General features: G+C 38.1%; 1 protein-coding gene across 3 annotated transcripts in view; it reads right to left on the bottom strand.

Annotated features, from left to right (window-relative positions):
- The window catches only part of sxc (O-linked N-acetylglucosamine (GlcNAc) transferase sxc), a 378,462-nt gene that overhangs the window by 234,011 nt on the left and 121,481 nt on the right, over positions 1-22,970 (bottom strand). For all 3 annotated transcript variants that reach the window (XM_067136873.2, XM_067136875.2, XM_067136874.2), the window contains one exon: positions 14,964-15,160. In XM_067136873.2, the coding sequence (XP_066992974.1) occupies positions 14,964-15,160 (197 nt within the window). The remainder of the gene's footprint in view (positions 1-14,963; positions 15,161-22,970) is intronic.

The raw sequence follows: 22,970 nt of genomic DNA on the forward strand, positions 1-22,970 counted from the left end.
CGAAATTAAAAAGAAAAGAAGCGAAAGTTGAAGGTATACGCAACAAATCAGAAGGCATACTCTAATGAATGGAGTTAACCAGTGGGCATACGGCGTATCCCCATGTATAACCTCGACTACAGCCCTGCCCCTCTCCTCGAACAAAGGAGTGTCTTTTGAAAATCCACAGCCTGTTTCCAGTCATTTGACCGGGTCAGGAATGGAATGAATCTAGCGGCGAGGACAGGAACTGTGCCGGCTGCCGAAGCCTGTCGCACTCCTCTGGGGCAATGATTAATGACTGACAGATAAATGAAATGATATTGGAGTGTGTTGCTGGAATGAAAGATGACAGGGAAAACCGGAGTCCCCGGAGAAAAATCTGTACCGCCCCCGCTTTGTACAGCACAAATCTCACACAGAGTGACCGAGATTTGAACCACGGAACCCCGCGGTGAGAGGCCGGCGCACTGCCGCCTAAGCCACGAAGGCTTCGATAGTATATTTTACCTAACCATAAAGAATCCATTAAAAGTCTTTACTCCAGTCCGGATTAAAACGCCTCTTTGGTTTTTCCGGTTTCTGATTCCTCTCCCGACACAGGACGTGAATGGCATGCTTCATTAAGGATTCACATGTGGTAAAGTCCCATAACGGGGATCGCTTTCGGAACGTGGACATCCACCTACTCTTGCTTCTAACCAGAAATTTGCCCGTTGTTTCAAATTGTAACACGCTTTTTAACATCATGTAAATAAACGTACCAATACTGTATTACAGGTACTGTACGGTCTGCTTATATAATTCTCTCAATGTTGTAAAACGAAATTACGCCGTGAATTACGTTTAGCCTGGTCACTCTTACAAGGGGATTTAGCTCAGTCACACGACACTAACAGAAGAGTATCATGACAGAACAAAGCTGAATGATTTTGACACACACTGGACCATCTGTTAACTAGTGCTACATTTAAAACACAACGCGGAAAAGATGCAATGTGCTCAGCAGATTTAGGGGACAGCTAATGAAAACCTGGCCCCTGAGAAGCACGTGCATAGCTTCTCGCATTTCCAAAAATCCCAGATAAGCTACAACAGAAGGCGATACGCTATATGGAATTCCGCGGGTATCGACTGAGAAAATTCAAACAGGCGAGATTGCCTGAGGCATGTTTCACTACCCTCCCCACCCACCATTACAAACTGGCTGTAACTGAAGGTATAAACAGTGTCGATGGTTATATAAAATGAAAGTTGTTCTTCACTATCTACTCTCGTTATCTCACAGACGTATTCAAATCCTACTCATTATCAGGGCCAGGATTTTGATGACCTATAAATGTTTTAAAATGATCTACAAAATGACGGCAAAAATCTAGTAAAATAACCCAAAACTTAAAGAATGACAAATTTTAAGTGAAATTTTATAATCAATTCACTAATAGAGTTGGTACAGCCTATATTTATGTTATAGACATTATAATACGCTTTTGGACTGTTGCCAAGTCAAGAAAACTGTGTGAAATTCTTCAGAAGAAAATTTCGACTGTTCACGAGGAAGACTTCTCCAGTTGGAGGTGTCTCTCCCGGAATGTGGACATTTCCAAGAAGTGGAGAACAAAGTTTCTGTAGTCCCCAAAGCGTTGTGAAGATTCTCAAGTCCCCGTATTCGTTCTCACTTGCAGTTGCGACAACATCCAATACCACATGCGTAAATGGTTCGAAAATCTGTAAACATGTAAGAATATGACTCTATTCTATAAAATGACCAAATAACGGCGTATAATTTTAGAAAATGACCTAATAAATTAGTATTTCTACAATGTGGGAACTATGACCAGGATATCTGTACAAGTTAGAAATGTCTATTGTGAACTAATTAAAATATGATGCATCAAAATCCTAACCCTGCTCATCAGCAAGTTTAGACATTTTCCCTATTTCCCTGAATTCGTTAGCTTTTTACTTAAGTTCAATCATGTTATATGCCTTTACACGTAGGTTTACAGTTACTTTTCAGACCAATATACACACCTTTGGTATATTCTTGACAGCTTACATAAAACCAAAGATACAGGAATGTGTACTTTTCAAATCACCCCAAAACTTCGACTGAAAATAATCCCACGCATTTATTTTTTGGCGTGACATCGCATCGACACATTCTAATAGCTCACAAGAAAACAACCGATACAAAGTAAACCATTCTTCCATTTCATAAATGATATAATTACTGCCTCGCAAATCAATACAATAGTTTATTTAGCAGAGCGTGTGCGTTAAAATTCTCCTTACATTCCATGAACAAACTTATGATGATAATAATAATAATAATAATAATAACAACAATAACAAAAATCATGTAGCCCACTGGTTTGGTGCAAGTCTTCGAAATTTACACCTCTCGGGTGACTTGCATGTCAACGATTCCGTTCCAGTACCTCAAATCAGAAGTAAATTTCTTGGTGGAACCACTGCACCACGAAGCGTCCATAATAATAATAATAATAATAATAATAATAATAATAATAATAATAATAATAATAATAATAATAATAATAATTTAAGTGTTTAACGGTCCTTTCAACTGCTGTGCTGCTGCTGGGTGCCTGAATTTTACCCAAGAATGGTAATTTAACGTGCCAATGAATCTACTGACCTACATAAGGGTGTCTACTTTTATACATCAATAGATGCCGAGGACTGTGCCAGGACTCCGATCCTCAACTATTGGCAGGACCTCTCAGACGTATTTGCTCACCCCGTTGTTTTTTTCCCTCCCCCACAAGCATCAGTACGTACTAACCTTCGTTATGCTAATGGAATTCGGTTTCGTGATGATGATGCTAGGTGTTTTAAGGGGCCTAACATCGAAGGTCATCGGCCCAAATTCGGTTTCATAATGCCGTTGAGCAGAGGGAGAATAACGTTAATGTTCTTGCGAGCGGTTAGGATATGAATACTTTCCCCTTTACTTCAAATTTAACGCAGTAGAAAATATATTATTCTCTGCGTCATTCGCAAAATCGTGAACTTCTTACACATTTTTAGGCAGAGGTGGAACGTTTCTCCACTTTTCGGCCGCAATGTTCCTTTTTATTCCCACAAAATCATTTTCTAGTTAACTATTATACGAGTGCTTGGGTGGAAGGGAGGGGGTGGGGCACGTACCGGTATATCCTTCCTCATCAACTTCGATGACACTTCACAAATCCCGTCTCGCACTTCTTTTACACTGTTCGAAATACATGAGACCCGCATAACAGAAAATTAATACGCTTATTTATTTATATTTCTTGATGCTTCCTTGAAGGAATCGTAGTTCAATCAACTGATTGGTCGGCTTGGTATGCAGACGCCTCGGAATGTCTGAGTCATTGTTGAGAATGTGTCTCAGGCTGCTCATTAGGAAGAAAAATTGAACCCACCCCAAAGGCGACTTCGACTCTCTTTGGGGAGTCCGGTGCCTTGGGGTTTACCTGAGACCTGTTCTCACTCAAAACTGTCGCGTAGGTGACATCAATCATAACGATAGAATGCGAAAGCACAAGAAGAAACCCACTTAACCCTACAATCATAAACTTTCGTCTCCCAGACTACGCACCCCTGTAGTTTCCGCGGGAATTCCCAGACGCTAATGAACTGTGCCTTCTCCCTCCATCTATTCCTCCCTAGATATTAGCAATCAGTGCTGACATTGGTTTCAAGCATAAAGGTCCAGTTGTTTGTTCACTGCGATATGACCGTCGTCTGAGAGACGAAAGTTTATGATTTGTGAAAGTGTTCGTGATTTGTACATAGCTGTAAATAGTGTGAATATCTGGTTTATTACAGTAATGTCTTTGTACGTAATACGTAAGCTTAATAGGATACTGAAATGGAAAATCTAGCGCACGATGATGAATTGATAGCAGCAGTTCTTTCTGAATTAGACAGAGAACCACTCTCTTCAGGAGACATTAGTAGTAATGTATGTCGTGAATGAAATTACCCGGCCAATACATGGATCAAACAGAAATATTACGACCGACAATTGGTTCACCTCAATTCGTCTGGCTGATTATCTGCATTGCGACAATAACCTGACAGTCACTGGAACAATGAGAAAAGACAAGCCACAGATACCGCCAGAGATGAAAACAGTAAAAGTAAGAAAGCTTGGGTCCTCCATGTTTTGTTATAATGATATAAAAGCAATGGAATCCTATAAAGGAAAATTAAACAAGAGTGTAATCCTCCTTTCTACATGCCATGAAGTAGGAACAATAGCAGCCAGTGGGAAACCAGATATGGCGGAAGACTACAAAGGGACTAAAGGTGCTGTGGACACTTTCGATGAAATGTCAACATTGATTCCTCTTCAAGAAAAACAAGAAGTATCTATGTATCTCTTATTGTATAATTTATACATCACTTGTCAATGGATACATTATTTATGTGCATAAGATGGTTGAAACAGGCCAAAAGCCACTTTCAAGGCGAGAGTTTGCAAAGGATATATCCGAAATGCTAATGGCTCCAAAGCTGCAAGAGAGACTTCAGACACCAACTTTGAGGCGGAGCCTGAAGAGGACCATCGCTGAAATTCTTGGAAAAGATGGCATTCCTCAAGAGCCTCAATCAGGTACTGCTGAAGGAAGAATAATTTGTGCGTTTTGTCCATCAAATAAATAAAGAATGACCTGATTCTTTTGTAAGACATGCGGAAGGCACTTGTCTTGATCACCAGGCAAAACAGTGCATTGAATGTGCCTATTGAAGAAAAACTGACCAGAGTGTATTGTCATCACTACATGCGGTAGTTTTAAGTATAATATTCTGTATTTTGCGTAAAATGATGGGTTTATGCATATTAAAATGCTTTTCTTTTTGGTAGTCTGACAGACGAAAGTTTATGATTCGTGTTTCACTGGAGGGACTTGATGATTCTAGGGTTAAGTGGCAAATGCAGCGCATCAATGCGGTCTCATCAGGAGGAAAAATTAATACGCTTATTTATGGCCTAGATTATAGCGACTTATTCCCCGACTTTGCATACAGATTTTCATTAAATTCTCTTCAGCCGTTTTCTCGTGAAGCGTGTACATACATACATACATACAGACATACATTACGGAAAATTAAGAGGTGCATTTCCTTGTTACAGTGGACTCGGCTGATACAGAAATATCATCCTTATTAAATTCTGAGCAATGTACATACAAAACTCATATATATATATATATATATATATATAACACTATATTGTGCCGTTTCACAGTTCTTTATACGAGCTGGTAGGAACAAACATGGAGTCTCTGCGATCAAAATGTTAAAATAAATGCATTTAACATCAATACGGGCCGAAATGTAATTATTTTCATCAGTCAGTTATGGAAAGAACCATGTATAGAAGGCGCAGGAAAAGAATGACAAATGGACATTATTTAAACCTATTATTTTAAGAAAAAAAATTTGCTCATCACTCACTATATAATCAGACCTTGAAGCAGTAAGAAGACGTAGGACTAGACTGAAAGAGGTTATTCATCTGGAGTAAATACCGTACCGTAATTTGGAAGGAAATATAATTCGCGGCTACACGCCCAACACTTGTTATCAAGATTTAATCGCTGCGCGAAAGATAAAATACTATAAAAGGAGATAAACCAGATTACAATAGAGCTACGTCACGAAGTGGCGCAGAGCTTAAATAAATTTGCCCGATACCGCTTAATAGTAAAAGATACGTAATGATCAGCTGTTGAGTGCGTTCGCACCAATAAAGATATAAAGGAAAGAAGTTCCTTTTCAAATTGAAATAAATACTTAATAATTATCCTAGTCGATTTGGAGCTAGCATTTTGGACTAACTGTACCATAGCAAAAACCATACAATTTGAGCTTCACAAGAGACATATTAGTTGAAGAATGACAGCAATGAATCACATATTTTGTTATTATTCTGTTACATACGTACGAGATATGCCTTTGCTGGTGGGACCTAGTGTTTACAGTGCACTATGTCTTCTGGTATGGGCTAGAGCAATCTTGTTACTTTCATTGATCTGTCTCAGCTTTATCCTTGGCTTTGACAAAATGAAAGTGACTGAGGTATGAGTGATGCTAGTAATGCCATTCCTTCTGCAGCCAGTCCCTGCTATGAATGGTGTGAAAATATTGCTCATAGGGTCGGTTGGTGCGTGCATTTCATTGGGCTTGGCAGACTGATATGTAATAGCAACTTCTGGCTCACTGAGGAAAGCAACGGGAAACTACCTCACTCCTCATTTCCCTAGTACGCCTCTTCAGTGATGCCTAGGCCATCTATGACAGCTGATGGCGGAGCTGTTGAGGATCCAACCAGCCTTCGGGCTGAGGACTAAACATACATACATACGTACGAGATTCCACTATGAGCCTGTAAAGAAGCAAGGCAACGCTATTTGGATCCTGATGAGGCGATACGATGTTGATCATCCCAGATGACCAGTAATCAATTGTGGAGAGCTACGATGAACCCGATCACTCGTGGAGGAACCAGATGACAAGATCCTAATCTCAGATGACCGGAGATGAGAAGACATCGAGACCACCTTGAGCAAAGCTAAGTCCATTATCTGAGTCGTTTTCGTAAGTAAGAGAATATTACCTTTTTATAATTATATGTTGATATGTGTATTTGTGCGAAGACAGTGCGTAGATAAACGTCTAGATGAGATGATTGGAAGTAGGTATTCATCTATATGAAATGTCAATTTCATTAGTAGGCGTGGTCACCAAGTGATGTTCCGATCGTAATGTTTCCAGTGATATGTGAGAGTAAATAGTTAGTGTTATTATTATTATTATTATTATTATATTATTATTATTATTATTATCAGTGAAGAGTAAAATGTGAAGTTGACATTAACACCTGTGTATACTATTTTAATCAAAGTCACTCGGTGCGAGATCGTATATAGGAAGTGTTTATGGAGGAATAAGGCAGTAGATACTCAGAGTTATGATGTTAAATTTGGCACTATGACGATAGGAAGTAAAAGGGGCATTTTAAGAATGTCACGGCACGTTGACGTGCAGTTTAATGAAGTGATTTGCATATGATGAAGAGATTTATTATACGTGAAATGTGAGTAATAATTGACGCGTTATAGATATGGTATAAGGATGATAGTGATTTATGATGGTCATATTTATTATTTCTTCGAGAGAGATAGTCATAGTTGTTCCAAGTTGAGACGATGTGATTTTCAAGTGATGTTTCTGAGAGTGTCAGTGAATTCTTGCCAGTTTCATATGATAATTCTTGATCCTATGCATTTTCACATAGCTTAGGATACGATCTCGAATTTGATAGAGCAATGTTTTTATCCATGTTAGGATTGTCTAGAGAATCATACATGTAGTCATGATAATATTTAAGCCTTCACTGAATTATTTCGGATGATTTTGAAACTCTCACTGTGAATAACATTATTCTGAACAATATTCAACCTACTAGACTAATCACTGGTGACATAGCTATTCAAAAAGGATTATTTTTAGTCGAAGATAGTGTCTTCTGACCAAGTAGATTTTCCGTTAGTAGTAGGTGTGATGATAATTTCATAGGGTATGTATGATGACGTTTCTTACAACCAAATACGCACGTAGACTAATACTTATCACTGAAATTAAGGTCACATTACCTTAAGTTTATAAGTTAAATCTTATGATAACGTTACTTGGAGGGTGATTACGACTTACACTGGACATAGCTTAGCTTATGGTGAGTGACACAGGGAAATATGAGTAATTAAGAGGCAATTGAGCATGCGAATGTGAATATTTAAACCGTGAAACATACGTGAGTGTACTTGTCAATTCAAAATCAGGAGAAGTTTTGAGATAGTTTTTTAATTTTTTTTAATTGAGAATTTTACACCTGCATCGAGACAGACAGTTAGTGTAAATTGAAATATGTGTCAGTCCTGTGAGTAAGGAATAGGTAGTAACGAACTGAATTTCATATTTATCCGAAGAATAACTGATATTCAGACAATTTGAACTCCAATTCTTATCTGAACACCAACTCGATGATTCCGTAAGCGTTCTTTATTTCTCAAGAAAGTTTAATCAGAGATATTGTAAATAGTAATTGTACAATTTTTATTTTATTTTCTTCTTCTTCTTAAAGGATGCATCCAACACTCTTAATATTCTTGATTTTAATGTTTATTTTCTTGCCAGTACGGCACATGTAAATATAATTAATTTCATTCATATTAGTTTAATTCATTATCGCCTAACTTCGTAAGTGAATTGCCTACGAATGAAAACATATGTGTCTTTATAATTCCCAAATGTTATGTAATATTTCTTCTAATATTCTATAATTTTGAGAGATCAATGGACTCATGAAATGAAATGGTAGAATCCTAGAATGCGTTTATTTACGGTGAGTTCGGAGGATATTATTTTTCTGAGATGTTGGTGAAGAATACAGACTGTAGGAATAACAACGAATGACTCACTTCAAGAAGTATTCATTGGTCGAATTTAAGATGATTTTTCTTATAATGTCTAACTTAATATTTAAATAAATGTGAGATAGTATAACCTCAGCATTCTTTCTATATGTTGCTAGAATAAGTATTAGTTATAAGATAGTGGTATCTTCAGTTGACGTCAAATTCTCTATGAGCTAATAAGAGTATGGTATCTACAGTAACTAGTAACGGGCTAAGAGACGTCTTTCAACGTTAGTTAGAATCTACCATTAACCGACCTGAACGTTTTTCTCTTAGGGAACCTATACCCATAAAACTTAGTCGTTGAACCAATTGAATTTAGAGCTAGTCAGGATCTCTTGTGTCCATGCCTGGACGCGGGAACGGCGCAATATATAGCCACCCCGGTCTAGAAAGCCAAGAATAACGGCCGAGAGGATTCGTCGAGCTGATCACACGGCACCTCAATCTGTAGGCCATCGGGCTGAGCAGCGGTCGCCTGGCGTCGGGGTTGTTGCGCCATGGGGTTAGGGGTTTGCTTTTATTATATAGTCACTATTTTCTGTAAAATAATGAATAGGATTCTGTCATTTGTTTCTAAGACTGTTAGGCAGACTTAATAGTAATGGTTGGCTCAGCGAAAAAAGCAACAGGAAACATCTCACTCATTTTTTTGAACAAGTCTTTTGTGACGCCTAGGCCATCTATGACAGCTGATAGTGGAGCATTTGAGGATCAAACCTGCCTTGCAGTAATAACCTGCCCATTCACCTAAAAACGAATCTTGTTTGGGAGGCAGTCTGTAACTTGTCTCACCCAGGACTTTTTGTTTTATTTCCCTTCCGTCAGCTTGTGAATGGCGCGGGGTTGTGGAGGAACGGTTGGTTTACCGCCCGCACTCCTCTCTCCTAAAGGTCTAGACCCCAGAGAGGCAAGCCTCCTTGCTATTCGAGAGTGTAGCAACTCCCCGCGCGAAGGTGACAATAAAGTACCCTATTGTTAAGTGTGTTTTTCTTTTGAATTAGAAGGCAATCAACGCATTATTGGCTGTATTTGTGACAATTCAGATATGGACTGTTAGTTGTGTAAAACGAGACAATATCAGTCAGGCTCTTCTTTCATAAGCTGACAGGGTTTCATTCGTTTTTTAGTATATCCTCAAAAAGAGCTCATCTTCTAGACATGCGCTACCCATTGGAGCTTTCATTCGAGAGCAGTCCACACAATATTTTCACACTATGATGATCTAAGACAGGTTTTTGAAGACATTGCAGAAAATGATGAGGGTTGGGACAGTGAGTCGTACATTTCAGCTATTGGGTTGCTTGCCATACACAAGAAGACCCAATTAATTTATTTGCTCTATCTCTATGGAGAATTTTTTTATAGAGACCATCTCGTTGCTCTACTACAACATAAAAGCACATCTGATGTAAATCTGTGCAATACTGAAATTAGAAAAACCACTGGTATCCTCAAGGTCCTGCGATCAGAAAATACAGTATCATTGTTGTAAATTGTCGCAAAATAAATAACGAGATAAGTGTAGATGACAGGACACTCCGAAAGCTCAAAATGTTAACATATTAAGTTCTTGACACCTTAATTATGCAAATGGAAATACGGTTTGGCGATTTTGAAAGCATCCAGTTTGAGTTGTTGGATCCAACTCAGTTCATATTTTACAAGGAGAGCTTCCCTGCTATTAAACTGAACACAAGACTGTTCAGTTACCGCGTTTTTAATAGGGAAAGACTGGAAAGTGAATTGATTAACATTTATTCCGATAAAGGCAAACATTTGTCCCCTCCTCGATGACCTCGAACCAGTGTATGTGGAAGTGTCAAAATTGATTCCTTTAATATTAACATTTCCTGTGACCACGTCTTTCTATGAAGGGAGTATGAGCACTCTGAAGAGGATAAAAACATACTTGCGTATTTCAATGAACAATGAAAGATTTCTATCGAGAAAATGCTTGTGAAGAAATTGATGAGTGATCAAGTATTGAAGGACCGTGTGATTGACCATTTTGCAACCAAGACAACTCGACGTTTGGAACTACTCTACAAGAAACTTTAAGGTAAGATTTCCTGCCTACCCATTAATTAATAGCTTCGCCACTGATTCAAGGTCACAAAGTCTCCCTCTTCGTACACTGAATCACGCAACATCGTCCATTTTGAACCCTGCTATGTTCTCTAAACAGAAAAAGCAAATGTGAATATATTCTGGAGCAACATGGTTTGGTTTCGGTACTGGAAAAAACAAGACTGAGCCGGAGATTTAATAGTACTCTGTCTCAAGTTCCAGTCCCAACCAGATCTAGATTAGCCGACGGTACGACGCGTCTATTCTGGGGAGACGAAAGACTGTGTTGCATATCGCTACTAGTCCGTGAAATATATTCCTGACAAGCAGACTAGGTCAATTCCCGTGAAGTTGGACATCTGCCCGAAAGTGGCTTGCAAATAACCTATCTTACGACCTTGGCTGATAAACCTACGTTTATATAACAAGATTTATGATCGATTGTACAAGTAGAATTGAACGAAGTAACTGTATAAATAGTCTTGATTTGACATGCGGGTCATTAGATTGAATTGTTAATATGGATAAATCAGTGTCACACAGCGGCAGGGTTGATTCATATTATTGTAAGATGGAGGCTCCGGACTTCTCCGATCATCCATCCCGTCTATTTGCGTGCGTGGGCATACGAGTTATTGACTTTCGGGAGATAAAATGGGAGAGCCAGTTTTTCTCACAATACTAAAATTTTCTTTCACAAAAGTCTTGAAATCATAATCAACTTGCAGTTCCTTGACAGATGCCAGACAACAATCAAAGCTACTCCACATACACTCAACCACTCAAAAATTTGGCCTGTGCAGGAGAGGACGAACATATTGTGCAGGCGGTAGGATTCCTAGTATCAGAAATGTAGAAAATTTAATATTTCTTTGCCAGCCAATTTTGTGCAGTTGAACATGCAAATCCTTCATTATTTCCACTAAACCAATACAACCAGTTTCTCCAGAATGCAATGCTATCTCCACTGGACTAAGGTTAACTAGACTATACATGCCCATTAAATAACCCCTAAAAGGAAAACCCATTTCAAAGTACAGAAGATTCCATTACAAGCATGGTATCAAATAAATATAATATTCAACAACATAATTTTAAAGATAGGGTACGGTTTGAATAAATAATGGATAGGGTGTACAAGGATGACTTTTACACATGTACATAGGTCTATAACATGTAAAACAAGAATTCTTTGAGAGGGGAACATTTCCCTTGGGCAAACAAAATCACAGTAAATATATAAATATCTCCAGTACACACCCCTCACTAGAAGAAATTTGCAGATATTTAAATATGATTGGATTGAACAATCATGTAATTTCATCAAGCATAAAAAAATGTTCTATTTTATTGCCTACAGATAATATTCCCAGAATTTTTCAGCGGAGTGAAAAAATGTTAAGACTACGATGTCATAGCTTGCATGACATATAGAGGCACAGAAATATTGCACATGTAAAACTAATGTTGATCTCATCATCTGCTTTATGTGTGACAGTGGATTAATCAAGGGAATGTAAAATGCAAGTGTTCTGTTACTCAGGGAACTCACGTTTCCTTCTGATTCGTTAGTGATCTTTTTGGCTTAATTCAATACTTTTTAGTTTTATTTTAGTACTTTGTTTTGAAATTCCTGAAGAAACTGGTATACAGGATGTAACCATAAGATATGCCAAAACTTTGAGGACACATTCCTCACACGTAAATTACAGTATGTTGTATGGAAAGATAACATCACCATTAAGACAAAAAAGAAGCTCGTTGAATCTCTAGTCTTCTCAGTCTTCTTGTATGGCGCAGAGACGTGGACCATTCTCAAACGTGATCGTGAACGGATAGAAAGCTTTGAAATGTGGTGCTGGAGGAAAATGTTAAGGATTCCTTGGACAGCTCATCGCACGAACACATCAATCCTGAACCAACTTCAGATAAAAGTTTGTCTATCGTGTAAGGTCTCTCGACGAATTGTACGCTACTTTGGACATATAATGCGCCGAGATGGTAGTCTACAAAAGCTGATTGTTGAGGGCAAAGTCCAGGGAACCAGACAACGAGGACGAATACCAACGCGATGGATTGACATGGTGAACGGCCCCCTACAGTGTTCTCTCAGAGTAACCACATTGAAAGCTTTAGATACGGAAGAATGGCGGAGTATGGTTCATTGGCTAGAGGGCTGAATATTATGATAGTCACGACGCCTCACTCATGAGGCAAAACGAAGAAGTATGGACATGGGTCCTGAAATACTTTATTTCCATGTTAAAATTTATTTTCTATAACTCTAAATAGTACATAAACCATGGGAAACACATAGGATCAGAACGTATCAGCATAGCATGTGAAATATATATTGGTGCTTCCGGGATTCAATGCAGTGGTGGGTTAATGCATGGTTAATGAACTATCTGGTCATCGGATAATATGCGCTCAAGTGTTTCCTGCAGGCTGAGGCTCCGTCTTAGGCCACAGAGTTTGGCGCACACTCTGTGAGGATGTGAGCCTCGGTGAAATTGTCACCACAAGAACACACTGGGGGGAGGGGGGGGGTGTCTTCCCTCTTTAGTAGGTAAGAGTGCGTAGATCGTCCATGACCTATCCTCAGCCTACACAATACAATAGCCTATCTCCTTGAAGGCCAGGAAGAGGACCGCCACATGGTACTTGTCTTCTTAATTGCTCTCAGTTTGTTAGGAGTTCGGATAGCGCCACTCCGATTCCCAGGACGCCAAGATGGTTCGATGTAGCCAAGAACAAATATCTTTAGCAGGTACATTCATAGGTCTTGGAGGTAAAAGTACTGCTTCTTTTGCAGCTTCATCCGCAAGTTCATTTCCAGCAATCCCAATGTGGCTTGGAAGCCATGCAAAAGTGATTCTGGTGCCAGCATCACTTAACCTGGCTGGTTCAGGATGCACAAGCTGACGTCGACAGAAATGAACAACTAAGGTTTTCGCTGCTGCTGAAAATCTAAAACCATGTTGCATGGCCCATCTGACAACTCTGTTAATGGCTTGCTGCAGCTGTCTCTCAGTATACGCCACCCTTCCAGAGCTGTAATGTAGAGCTAAATCGTCTACATACAAGAATGGAATGACTGCAGGCCCAGCAGCAGCAACTATGCCATTAATGGCAACTGTGAAAGGTGGTAAGTACAGATCACAGTGATATTCCATTTCACGCATTCCCTACTTGGACTCGAAATTCTCAATAAACATTGGCAAATTTCCCAGAAACCCTCACTTGGTGTAGTGTGGAGAGAATCCCATATCGCCAGGTAGTATTGTAAGCTTTCTCCAGGTCAAAAAAACACGGCGACTAGGGGTTCCTTCCAGAGAAACGCCTCCTGAATGGTGTTCTCTAGTGACCAGATGATCGATGGCAGACATATGAGAGCGAAAACCACCCTGGTAGTTAGTCAAGAGCCCTTCCTTTTCCATGGTCCGCTGAAGACACTGGTTAACCATCCTTTCAAAAAACTCACAAAGGCCATTTGTAAGGCATATTGGAAACACTCCCTCACTCCATATTCTGTTGAATAGGCCTAGGGTGAGAATATCCTTGAGACATCGGTCACTCAAATGTTTAATCATTTGATTATGGATTTTGTCCGGTCCAGGAGCTGTCTCTCTGCACAGCGCGAGTGCACTCTGCAATCCCCACTCTGTGAAAGGCACGTTATAGGAATGCGAAGGAGAGATAGTATGCCTCTGTGTCGCGCTTAATTGGTAGAAATGCTGAGTTATCTCCCAGAGCTGGACGTATCTGCAAAATGTGACACAATGCGGTCTGCATCAGATAGCAGCCCCGGTCCACAAAGTCAAGAATAATGGCCGAGAGGATTCATTGTGCCGACCATAAGACATCTCGTGATCTGCAGGCCTTCAAGCTGAGCAGTGGTTGCTTGGTAGACCATGGCCCTTCAGGGCTGCTGGGCCATGGGGTTTAGTTTGAATCATACTGTACATAATAATAATTAACAAATCGGTGTACTACAGTACTATGTACATTTATCTGGATAGCTGAGCATCGTGCGTAGGCAGATGCAAGTAAGCTCTACATAATATTTAAAAAGTCTGTATACTGTATCACGATTTGTGAAGTAGTGGTAGTGATCAGTGTTTTAAGGCAAAAAAGCAATCTATGTTGTCTAATTCTGAAAAAACTTATGGTTCCTTGTGAATCCGCTACTATAGGAACTTTTTAATGCTATCCTTGATCGCGCATACAGAAACAGCTAACAGTTCGTACACCATGCAAGATCTGCCTCAGTTCTAGATGCAGTCAACTGGATTGGACCGGATGTAAAGGAAATTAAAGGAGAAACTGTTTTGAAGTCCCTTAAAACATCAATCACCATCACCATTTACTATACAGATATTCAGAGTATAATCAATAAGACAATTTTAGGCAAAGACTTACCGATCAAATATACGTGCTTCCTTCAGTACATTCCCAAGGTTGATGTAAGCATCCAAGAAATTAGGATCCAATGCAACTGCTTTTTCAAAATGATGGATAGCAAGCCAGATTTCACCTTGGGCATTAAACACACATCCCAAATTGCTCCAAGCCACTGCAAAATCTGGACGTGTTTCTATGGCCTTCAAATAACATGCCTGTTGGGAGAAGAGGAAGGGATAAAAGGATAGGTAGGAAAAAGAAATTACAAGATCAGAATATTTCAGAAACTCTACAAGCTACAAAAACACTTCGCAGCGCTAACCTCGCTCCCTCGCTCAGCGCATCTTGGTAATCCAAACTGCAGCCTGGTATTGATACTATCTCAATGAACATCCTTTTCTGAAGTACCCACACATCAAACTGCAAGAAGGGAATGCCAAGAGGAACTACTTCAGCTTCACCCAAAATGACTAAGAACAGCTTGAATGTACAAGAAGAAGAAAATGTTAATAATGAAAAATGTCTGACTGTAGCTATACTTAATGAAAATGTCTTAGCTATTAAACATAAAGCATTAGGTCCCTTCAAAACAAGCAAAAATCATTTTAGTCAATGGGATCAGCTGTTTGTACAAGGTCACTTACTCTGAATCAAAATTTAATGCAGCCAACTAGGCTGAAAGGACCTGTACCGCAAGGCGCAACGCAGCGCAGCTGCCAACCAGCACTGCTTGATCTACTTTCATGTATTTGCTCAAACAAAAATATTCAAATGAACTTAGACATTATAATTCCAAACATGTCATGTATCAAGCAGGGCAAGTATTCAGCTTAATTAATATCGCAAGCGCACCGAAGGGATCGAACGCAGCCATTGGAGGAAACCGTTCGCAATAGCGCATGGGAGACGAGGAGAATGACAAAGAGTTTGTTATTTGCTCCATAACCTAAAACACACAAAATGTCAGCAACAAAATTTTCAATATTTAAAAGCCAGTCTCCTCCGATAATTTGCTTTTACATAAAATATGTTTTAAAGTAGCCTAAATAAGGAATGTGTTAAATGTATATTGAAAGAAAGATGTAAAAATATATGTGTATGTTCTGTTTGCGTTTACTTATATATGTATTTATTTTTCAATAGAAAAGAACAGATGAGAAAAAACACCTCTGCGACTGATTTAATAAAATTAACGGAAATTACTTTATGCCACACATGCCATTTCAAGAACAATCTTGAAGTAAAAAATACACAAGCAGTGTCTATCAAATCTGGCAAACTGCTTAAATGGTCCTCAATGTATAAAAATTACAAAATGCAAATACCAATTTTAAAATACTTTTTAACAGTATTATGTTATATGCTTTCATCAGTTGGCCTGAGGATATTCATCCTTGCCTGAAATTAAGTCTTATTATGTATGTATCTTTTATTTCAAAGAAGTTTATGAGACCAGTTGAGACCAGCTATTAAAAAGCACCACACATTGAAGACATTAATAATGAAAATATGGATCTCTTTGTAGATTTTCTCTACATTTATAACTCTCAAAATTACGTCGAGTCACAAACTGCAAAGTATAACAAATATAACCCAGTACACCAATTTCAAAAGTCAACTGACTATTATTACTTCAAGAAATAACAAAATTTTACAACAAATATTTAAAATTTCAAAATGAATACATAACAAGTAATATTTTTTAGCAGTATAGACAAAATGTAACCTAAAATCCTTCTCTTAAACAATAATACACTAAAAATTACATATCGGACCAAAAATAAAAATTAAAGCTATAAAACTCACTAAAAGGTGAGATAACTCACTCTAAACAACATATTAATTATATACCAAAACAAAAGCCTACGGTTTTCCTTATTTGGGTGCTTTATACTATGTTCATTCCTGCCAGTATATTCCAAACAATGGTCTTTACTTTGAACCTTGAAGGAACTACCTTGGGTGCTCTATATTTAATAGAATTAAGTATTTATTTCATATTAAGGATCGTTACCAACATAGGAAATATCTCGTAATTTCAAAACCTCAAGTGATGTAAAAACTTTACTACAATCACTTTCACAAAGCTTTCAATAACAGTCCTTCAATTTTCTTTGACTTCAATAAAATATTTATTCCAATCTCACTAAAAATAAGCAAAACTTTCCTACTTTTTGTGAATAACTTACAATGCGAGCATTTCTTGAAGTTCAGATGGCATTTCATGACCAATAAGTTGTGGTCAGAGTCCACGTCTGCTCCTCGGAAATGTCTTGCAATCCAACACCTGGTCTGACCAATGCCTGGTTTCTGAATCTCTGCCTAATCATAATCTAATATTCCATATTAGGTCCTAGCATAACGCAGCAAAACATGTCCTTGAAATTCAATATATATCTATACTACTGGACTAATGAAAGTGACAACAGTATATTGTAATCTTCAAGCATTTGAAAATTACCCTGTATATTGCACTCAAATCCCGGCTTCGTTCAAGAATATTTTAAATAATTTACAGCATTGCTTGGAACAAAAGTTAAATTTTCATTACTTGTTCTCACTAGGGTCAATAATCAGTGAAGTATTCTACCCTTTACAAGCTGGTTTGGCGAAGTATTTGTCCGATTACCCTCGTACAGAACATTACCGTGATCACCTTTTTGTTATCCATATCTCTACCACACTCGCATTCCTTAGTTCTTGAAAACGGTTACATGTTGTCCCTGGTGTATTTAAATGTCTAAATGATTAAAATGAGTGCTAAACGAAAAACTCTTTTCTTTGTTGGATAAATGAGAAATCTTAAAGAAGCACAATGAAAACACAATTCTTAAACAGTTTCATTACAAATCCCACAATCGACTTTATGACAGAACATGTATCACATCCCTGTGTTGTATTTATTACAATGCATTATTATTATTATTATCAACATTATGATTTTTAACTGTGTGTTAATGTAAGTATATCGTCCCCCCTCTAGCAAACTAACAATGATCGTCGCCATAAGACCTATCTGTGTCGGTGCGACGTAAAGCCCCTAGAAAAAAAAAAAACTAACAAAGCTGCAAATTGTCAAAAATTAGGAGAAGTTGTGATTATTTATGTCAAATAAATTTTTATATTTAATGACTCATTTTATTTTTTAGCCATACAGAACCAGCTGCAGATGTGAGACTTCGTCAGAGAGTTGACATTGTATAAATAATAAAATCTAGACCAAAACTTCAGAAATAAAGATTCCCAAGTTTGTCACTTTCACTAGCTTGCTATAGTGGGGATGATATTTGAAAACAGAAGGTCTCCATATTAGATCCTAGTAGTATATATGTTGCACAGGTAGTTGGGAAAAACACAACTATTTCCAGGATTGGAAATATATCATGGCAAACTTTTGGTGAGTCACCGAGAAGAAGCCAACAAATAGCCAAGTCATGAGCCAGGCAATCCCATGCATACAGACCCCATAATAAGCTATACTTCAGTATGTGTTCATGGGACGGCCATGTTGGAACCTGAGTGCGGCAAATCTTTCACAGGTGATTGAATACACACAATCCCAAAGGGCTATGCCAGGTCGAGACTCAAATAAAATACTGACATTTGAGTGACGTTTGTACATTGGTCATTTGATTTGATAAGAAGGCACCACTCGAACATTCTCCAACACACAATCAGCAATTCAACGCCCATTAAAGAGAACATTTCAAATTGCAAAATCAATGTGTAATTTTTATGTTTTTTAACATTTGTTTTTCAACAAGTATCTTTGTAATAACACTCACTTTTTTAAAGTGTATTGCTTAATATTGATAACAGCTGAAGATGGCCAAATATGATAGGCAGAAATGTCCCGACTTATTAAAGTAATTTTCACTATAACAAGAAAAGTATTGAATAGTATTAATAATTTGAAAAAAATAAGAAATGAAGTTGTGTATATTGTCAATACGGGAACCAACATCAAATTCACAAGTTGTAAACTTTCATGTCTGTTACTTCTACCACAAGATAATCCTGACTCCACCCAGCCTTAACTCCCATAAAGCAATATTGATCTAAAAACAGACTGGAGTAAATAAAGTTTTGTCTGGGAGCTGACTTCCTTCTTACAGAATACTGTTGATTGCAACTATGAACTCACTGGATTAGCTTTGCTGCACCTTGATTCAATCTCACTTTCTATATTACCATCCTGAGAGAAAACACATCCAACCTTCTCTTAGGCATATCATACTCATTGCACCTATTTTCAAGTTGCAAGATACATGTATTAGATTGCAGGCTTTCAGCACAATCTGCCACCAAGACCAAGTCGCTGCCATAGGCCAAGTGAGCAGACTTCTAGGAAGACAATTTTTAAAAAAATGTTAAGTCACACAGAACCGTAAATACTTAGAAAATAATGGGGACTAAATAGAAAACAGAAGATGATATACCGGTGCTTGTAACCTATAACAGTGTTGCTGCACTTTTTTTCCTCACCTTTTGTTTAATATGACCAATAGCTAAACGCACTTCTTATCACATCACAAATGATCTTATCACATCACAAATGTTCTTATCATGAATTTTATGCTTCATATATTTAGAACAGAATACACATACCGTATTTCGTATGAAGTTTGCCTTAGTCTAAAGTTTCATTAAATATCTTGAGGTGATTTTGCATGAAGATCAGACAGACATACTAAACTTGTGCTGCTATTTATCTTCAGGTGCAATGAGGTATGTCTAGGCTTCTGGAATAACAAGCTGCACTGTTACTGATGTACCACCCACCCACTAAAGCAATAAACCTGTGTAGTGTAAGGGATAGCTTTCAGCATCTTTATGTACATCATTACTACCACCCAGCACTATTAAACTGATCTTGGTGGTGGTGGTGGTGATTATTGTATTAAGAGGAAGTACAACTAGGCAACCATCCTCTATATAACACTAATCAGAGATAAAAAAATGGAAGGAGTCAGACACTTCGAAAAATGAAAAGACTCCCTAGGCCTCCATACGTAATACCGTCGGGGTCGGAAAAGAACAAGAGTTGACCTAGGGAGGTCGACAAGGATAGATGAAAGTGAGGAGCCAGGCACAAGTAAGTAGAAGCAATGCCAGGACTCAGCTAAGGTCCCCGTGGTCACCAACCCATGCTCCAAAGCTCAGAGCCCTTGGGGTCCCATTTAGTCGCATCTTATGATAGGCAGTCTGACCAAGGAATGGCTAAATGAAATATATAATAGCAAACGATGAGATAAGCAGCATCTAATTTTAGCTGATTAAAAAAATTTAAAAAAAAAAACAAACACAATTTCTCACATTATGAAGTTTAAGAACATTACCTTTTTTGCTATTTGTTTTATGTCACCCCAAGACCCATTATCTCCTGAATGCAAGCTCACAGCTATATGACCCAAACCACGTAGCCAGCTTGCACTGTAATTTAAAAACATAAAAGCAATTATCTCTAATAAATTCTGCGAATCAGTCAAATTATTCCCTGGACTATTTATCTCAAGGACCTGCAGAAAAAAGACATTACAATTAATCTACTTCTGCATGGCTAGTTCTAATCCAGCTGTTCTGGTAATGACTGAAACGGTAGTTTTGAAAGATTGCTGTATCCCACAGGCAATAAGGAAAAGCAGAGATATTTGGAGGGGGTAATCTGCAAAATGCAGAACAAACGTGCAAAATTCTGATAAAGTTATGAGAATCATTCAACCACCTCTGCAAAATTTGTTTTATAAAAAAATCCCTTACTTTGTAATAGTGACACAAACTCATGTGGTTGTGTGATCTTGTGGTTGATCTTTACATGGAATAATGAACTTTCTGGCATTGTGATTTATGTACCACCAATCCCAAAAGCAATGAATTTGTGTAGTGTGACTGTAACAGGTTTTTCCTCTCACTGTAACTAGAGGTGGTCCTTTTTGAATTTGAATCACACTCCGACAAAAGGTTGATTGCAAAATTAGAGAACATTAAGAATAATTGTATTCTCCAAGTTGCAGAATGCTGAAAGTTTCTACTGCATGACCATACATTTCAATGCATAAAAGCAGCCTTGATTTAAATTAGTGACCTATATTTTAAGCTATTTTATCACCACCATTTTTCATGTACAGCAAAATAAAAATACATTGTCAGCACAGATTAAAAAAGGACAGTTTTACATCATTGCATACATCATTAAAGTTGAGGAAAATAAATTATTCAGGTGAGTGTGATGGACTATTGGTCATTAAAATTCATAATGTGAAATAAAAGCATATAACTTCATTAATCAAATCAGATAAGGGTCGATCCCCGATGACTAGGTGAACCTTTTGGAAGATTTTGGGAACTTTGTATATACATATATATACTAGCTGTAGTACCCGGCATTGCCCGGATAGTTTTTTAAAGTTTACCTTCAAGATCTGCATTACTTGTTAATTAGGTGTGAAGTGATTTTTGTAGAATTCCTTACTGAGATGTTGATTGATGGTTGACGATCCATTATGTCATTTCAAAGTTATTTATATATTTTCGATTAGATTATTTCATTTTTGAGTAAAAGTTTGTCCATGCGGAGCCCGAATTGTTTGGAAAGTATATGATCCTTCCATACAATGAGTGATAATAGTATTTATTTAACTTTCGCGCTCTAGATGTGGTGTACACGATTCTGTCATTACGACTGTCACCAGTCAGCCTTGCGAACCCAAAATCTGTGGATTTAATACTAATCTCCGTCATTTTAGACTATTTACTTCTCACTCCATCTCAGCCCCCGTCCCGTTGGAGGCTGAATGTGGATTTAACACTTTGGCGACTATGAGACCCGCCGGCGGGTCACGCCAACTCTTTACTTCTGGACGGTGAGACTCGCCGGCGGTCTCATGACACATTATATATACTGGAGCCATATCGCGCGCCGTTCACAGATTATGCTTTCGTCCTTTCTGGTTCGTCTCTACATAACACAAACTAACTTCGTATACAGTGGGACATGCAGGGAGTACATAGGAGCTAGGATAATTAAGAAATTATTCAATATGCTTGTCAAATCATTTTATATGAAGAAAAAATATGTACAAATATAAGAATAGGCACACACTTAACATGCTGCTTCACAACACTACGTTCGATCAAAACAATATTGCATAAAGACCGCCAATTTCAGTGAGGTCGCCAGCGAGTTACAGAGTGCGCGCGAACCCCGTGCGTTACTTGTGGACGATGAGACCTGCTGGGCGGTCTCAGCACACAGTGCACCCTAATGCCTATAGGCTGTACTTAAGATGTGTAATAGTATGTAATATATCCATTAGAGTTCAAGTAAAGACCGCCAATTTCAGTGAGGTCGCTGGCGGGTCACAGAGTGCGCGCGAACCCCGTGTGTCACTTGTGGACGATGAGACCCGCCGGGCGGTCTCAGCACACAGTGCACCCTAACGCCTATAGGCTGTACTTAAGATGTGTAATGGTATGTAATATATCCACTAGAGTTCAAGTATCTCTGATTTTTTACTTCGTTCCTAATGAATAAACTCTGAAAACAATACGCCGTCTTCAACGTGTTAAACAGTATTCAGAGTGTCATAATTCATCTCAGAGACACAAAAACAATGGATTAGACATGAAAATCGGTTATTGTCCATTATTTTACTCGCTTTTGCAATGCCTCTTTCTTAGTGGATACACAAATATAAAGGAAACACATTTATATGTACAAAGTAAATGGAAAATATCCTCATATAAAGAATTCAACTTCTTCCTCACTTCTTTTCAACCCTCCCCCTTTCGCCACTTAAGTGGATTTTCTGAAAACAAATATTTGTGGTCTTTTATTTTTAAAGGAGATTCCAAATACCAATTTTCATGTCTGTAACATGTTAGGTTTTTGTGATATATTGTAGATAATCTTGCTGCTGTAAGTATACTGGAGCTGACGTTGCCATGGTTACTGCAGTTCATTTCTATATCCGATTCCTAGAGCAGGGGTAGTGTGGTGCCAATATCTTCATAACGGTTGGTTTT

The sequence above is a fragment of the Anabrus simplex genome, chromosome 1 (assembly GCF_040414725.1).
Source record: "Anabrus simplex isolate iqAnaSimp1 chromosome 1, ASM4041472v1, whole genome shotgun sequence".
Lineage (NCBI taxonomy): Eukaryota > Metazoa > Arthropoda > Insecta > Orthoptera > Tettigoniidae > Anabrus > Anabrus simplex.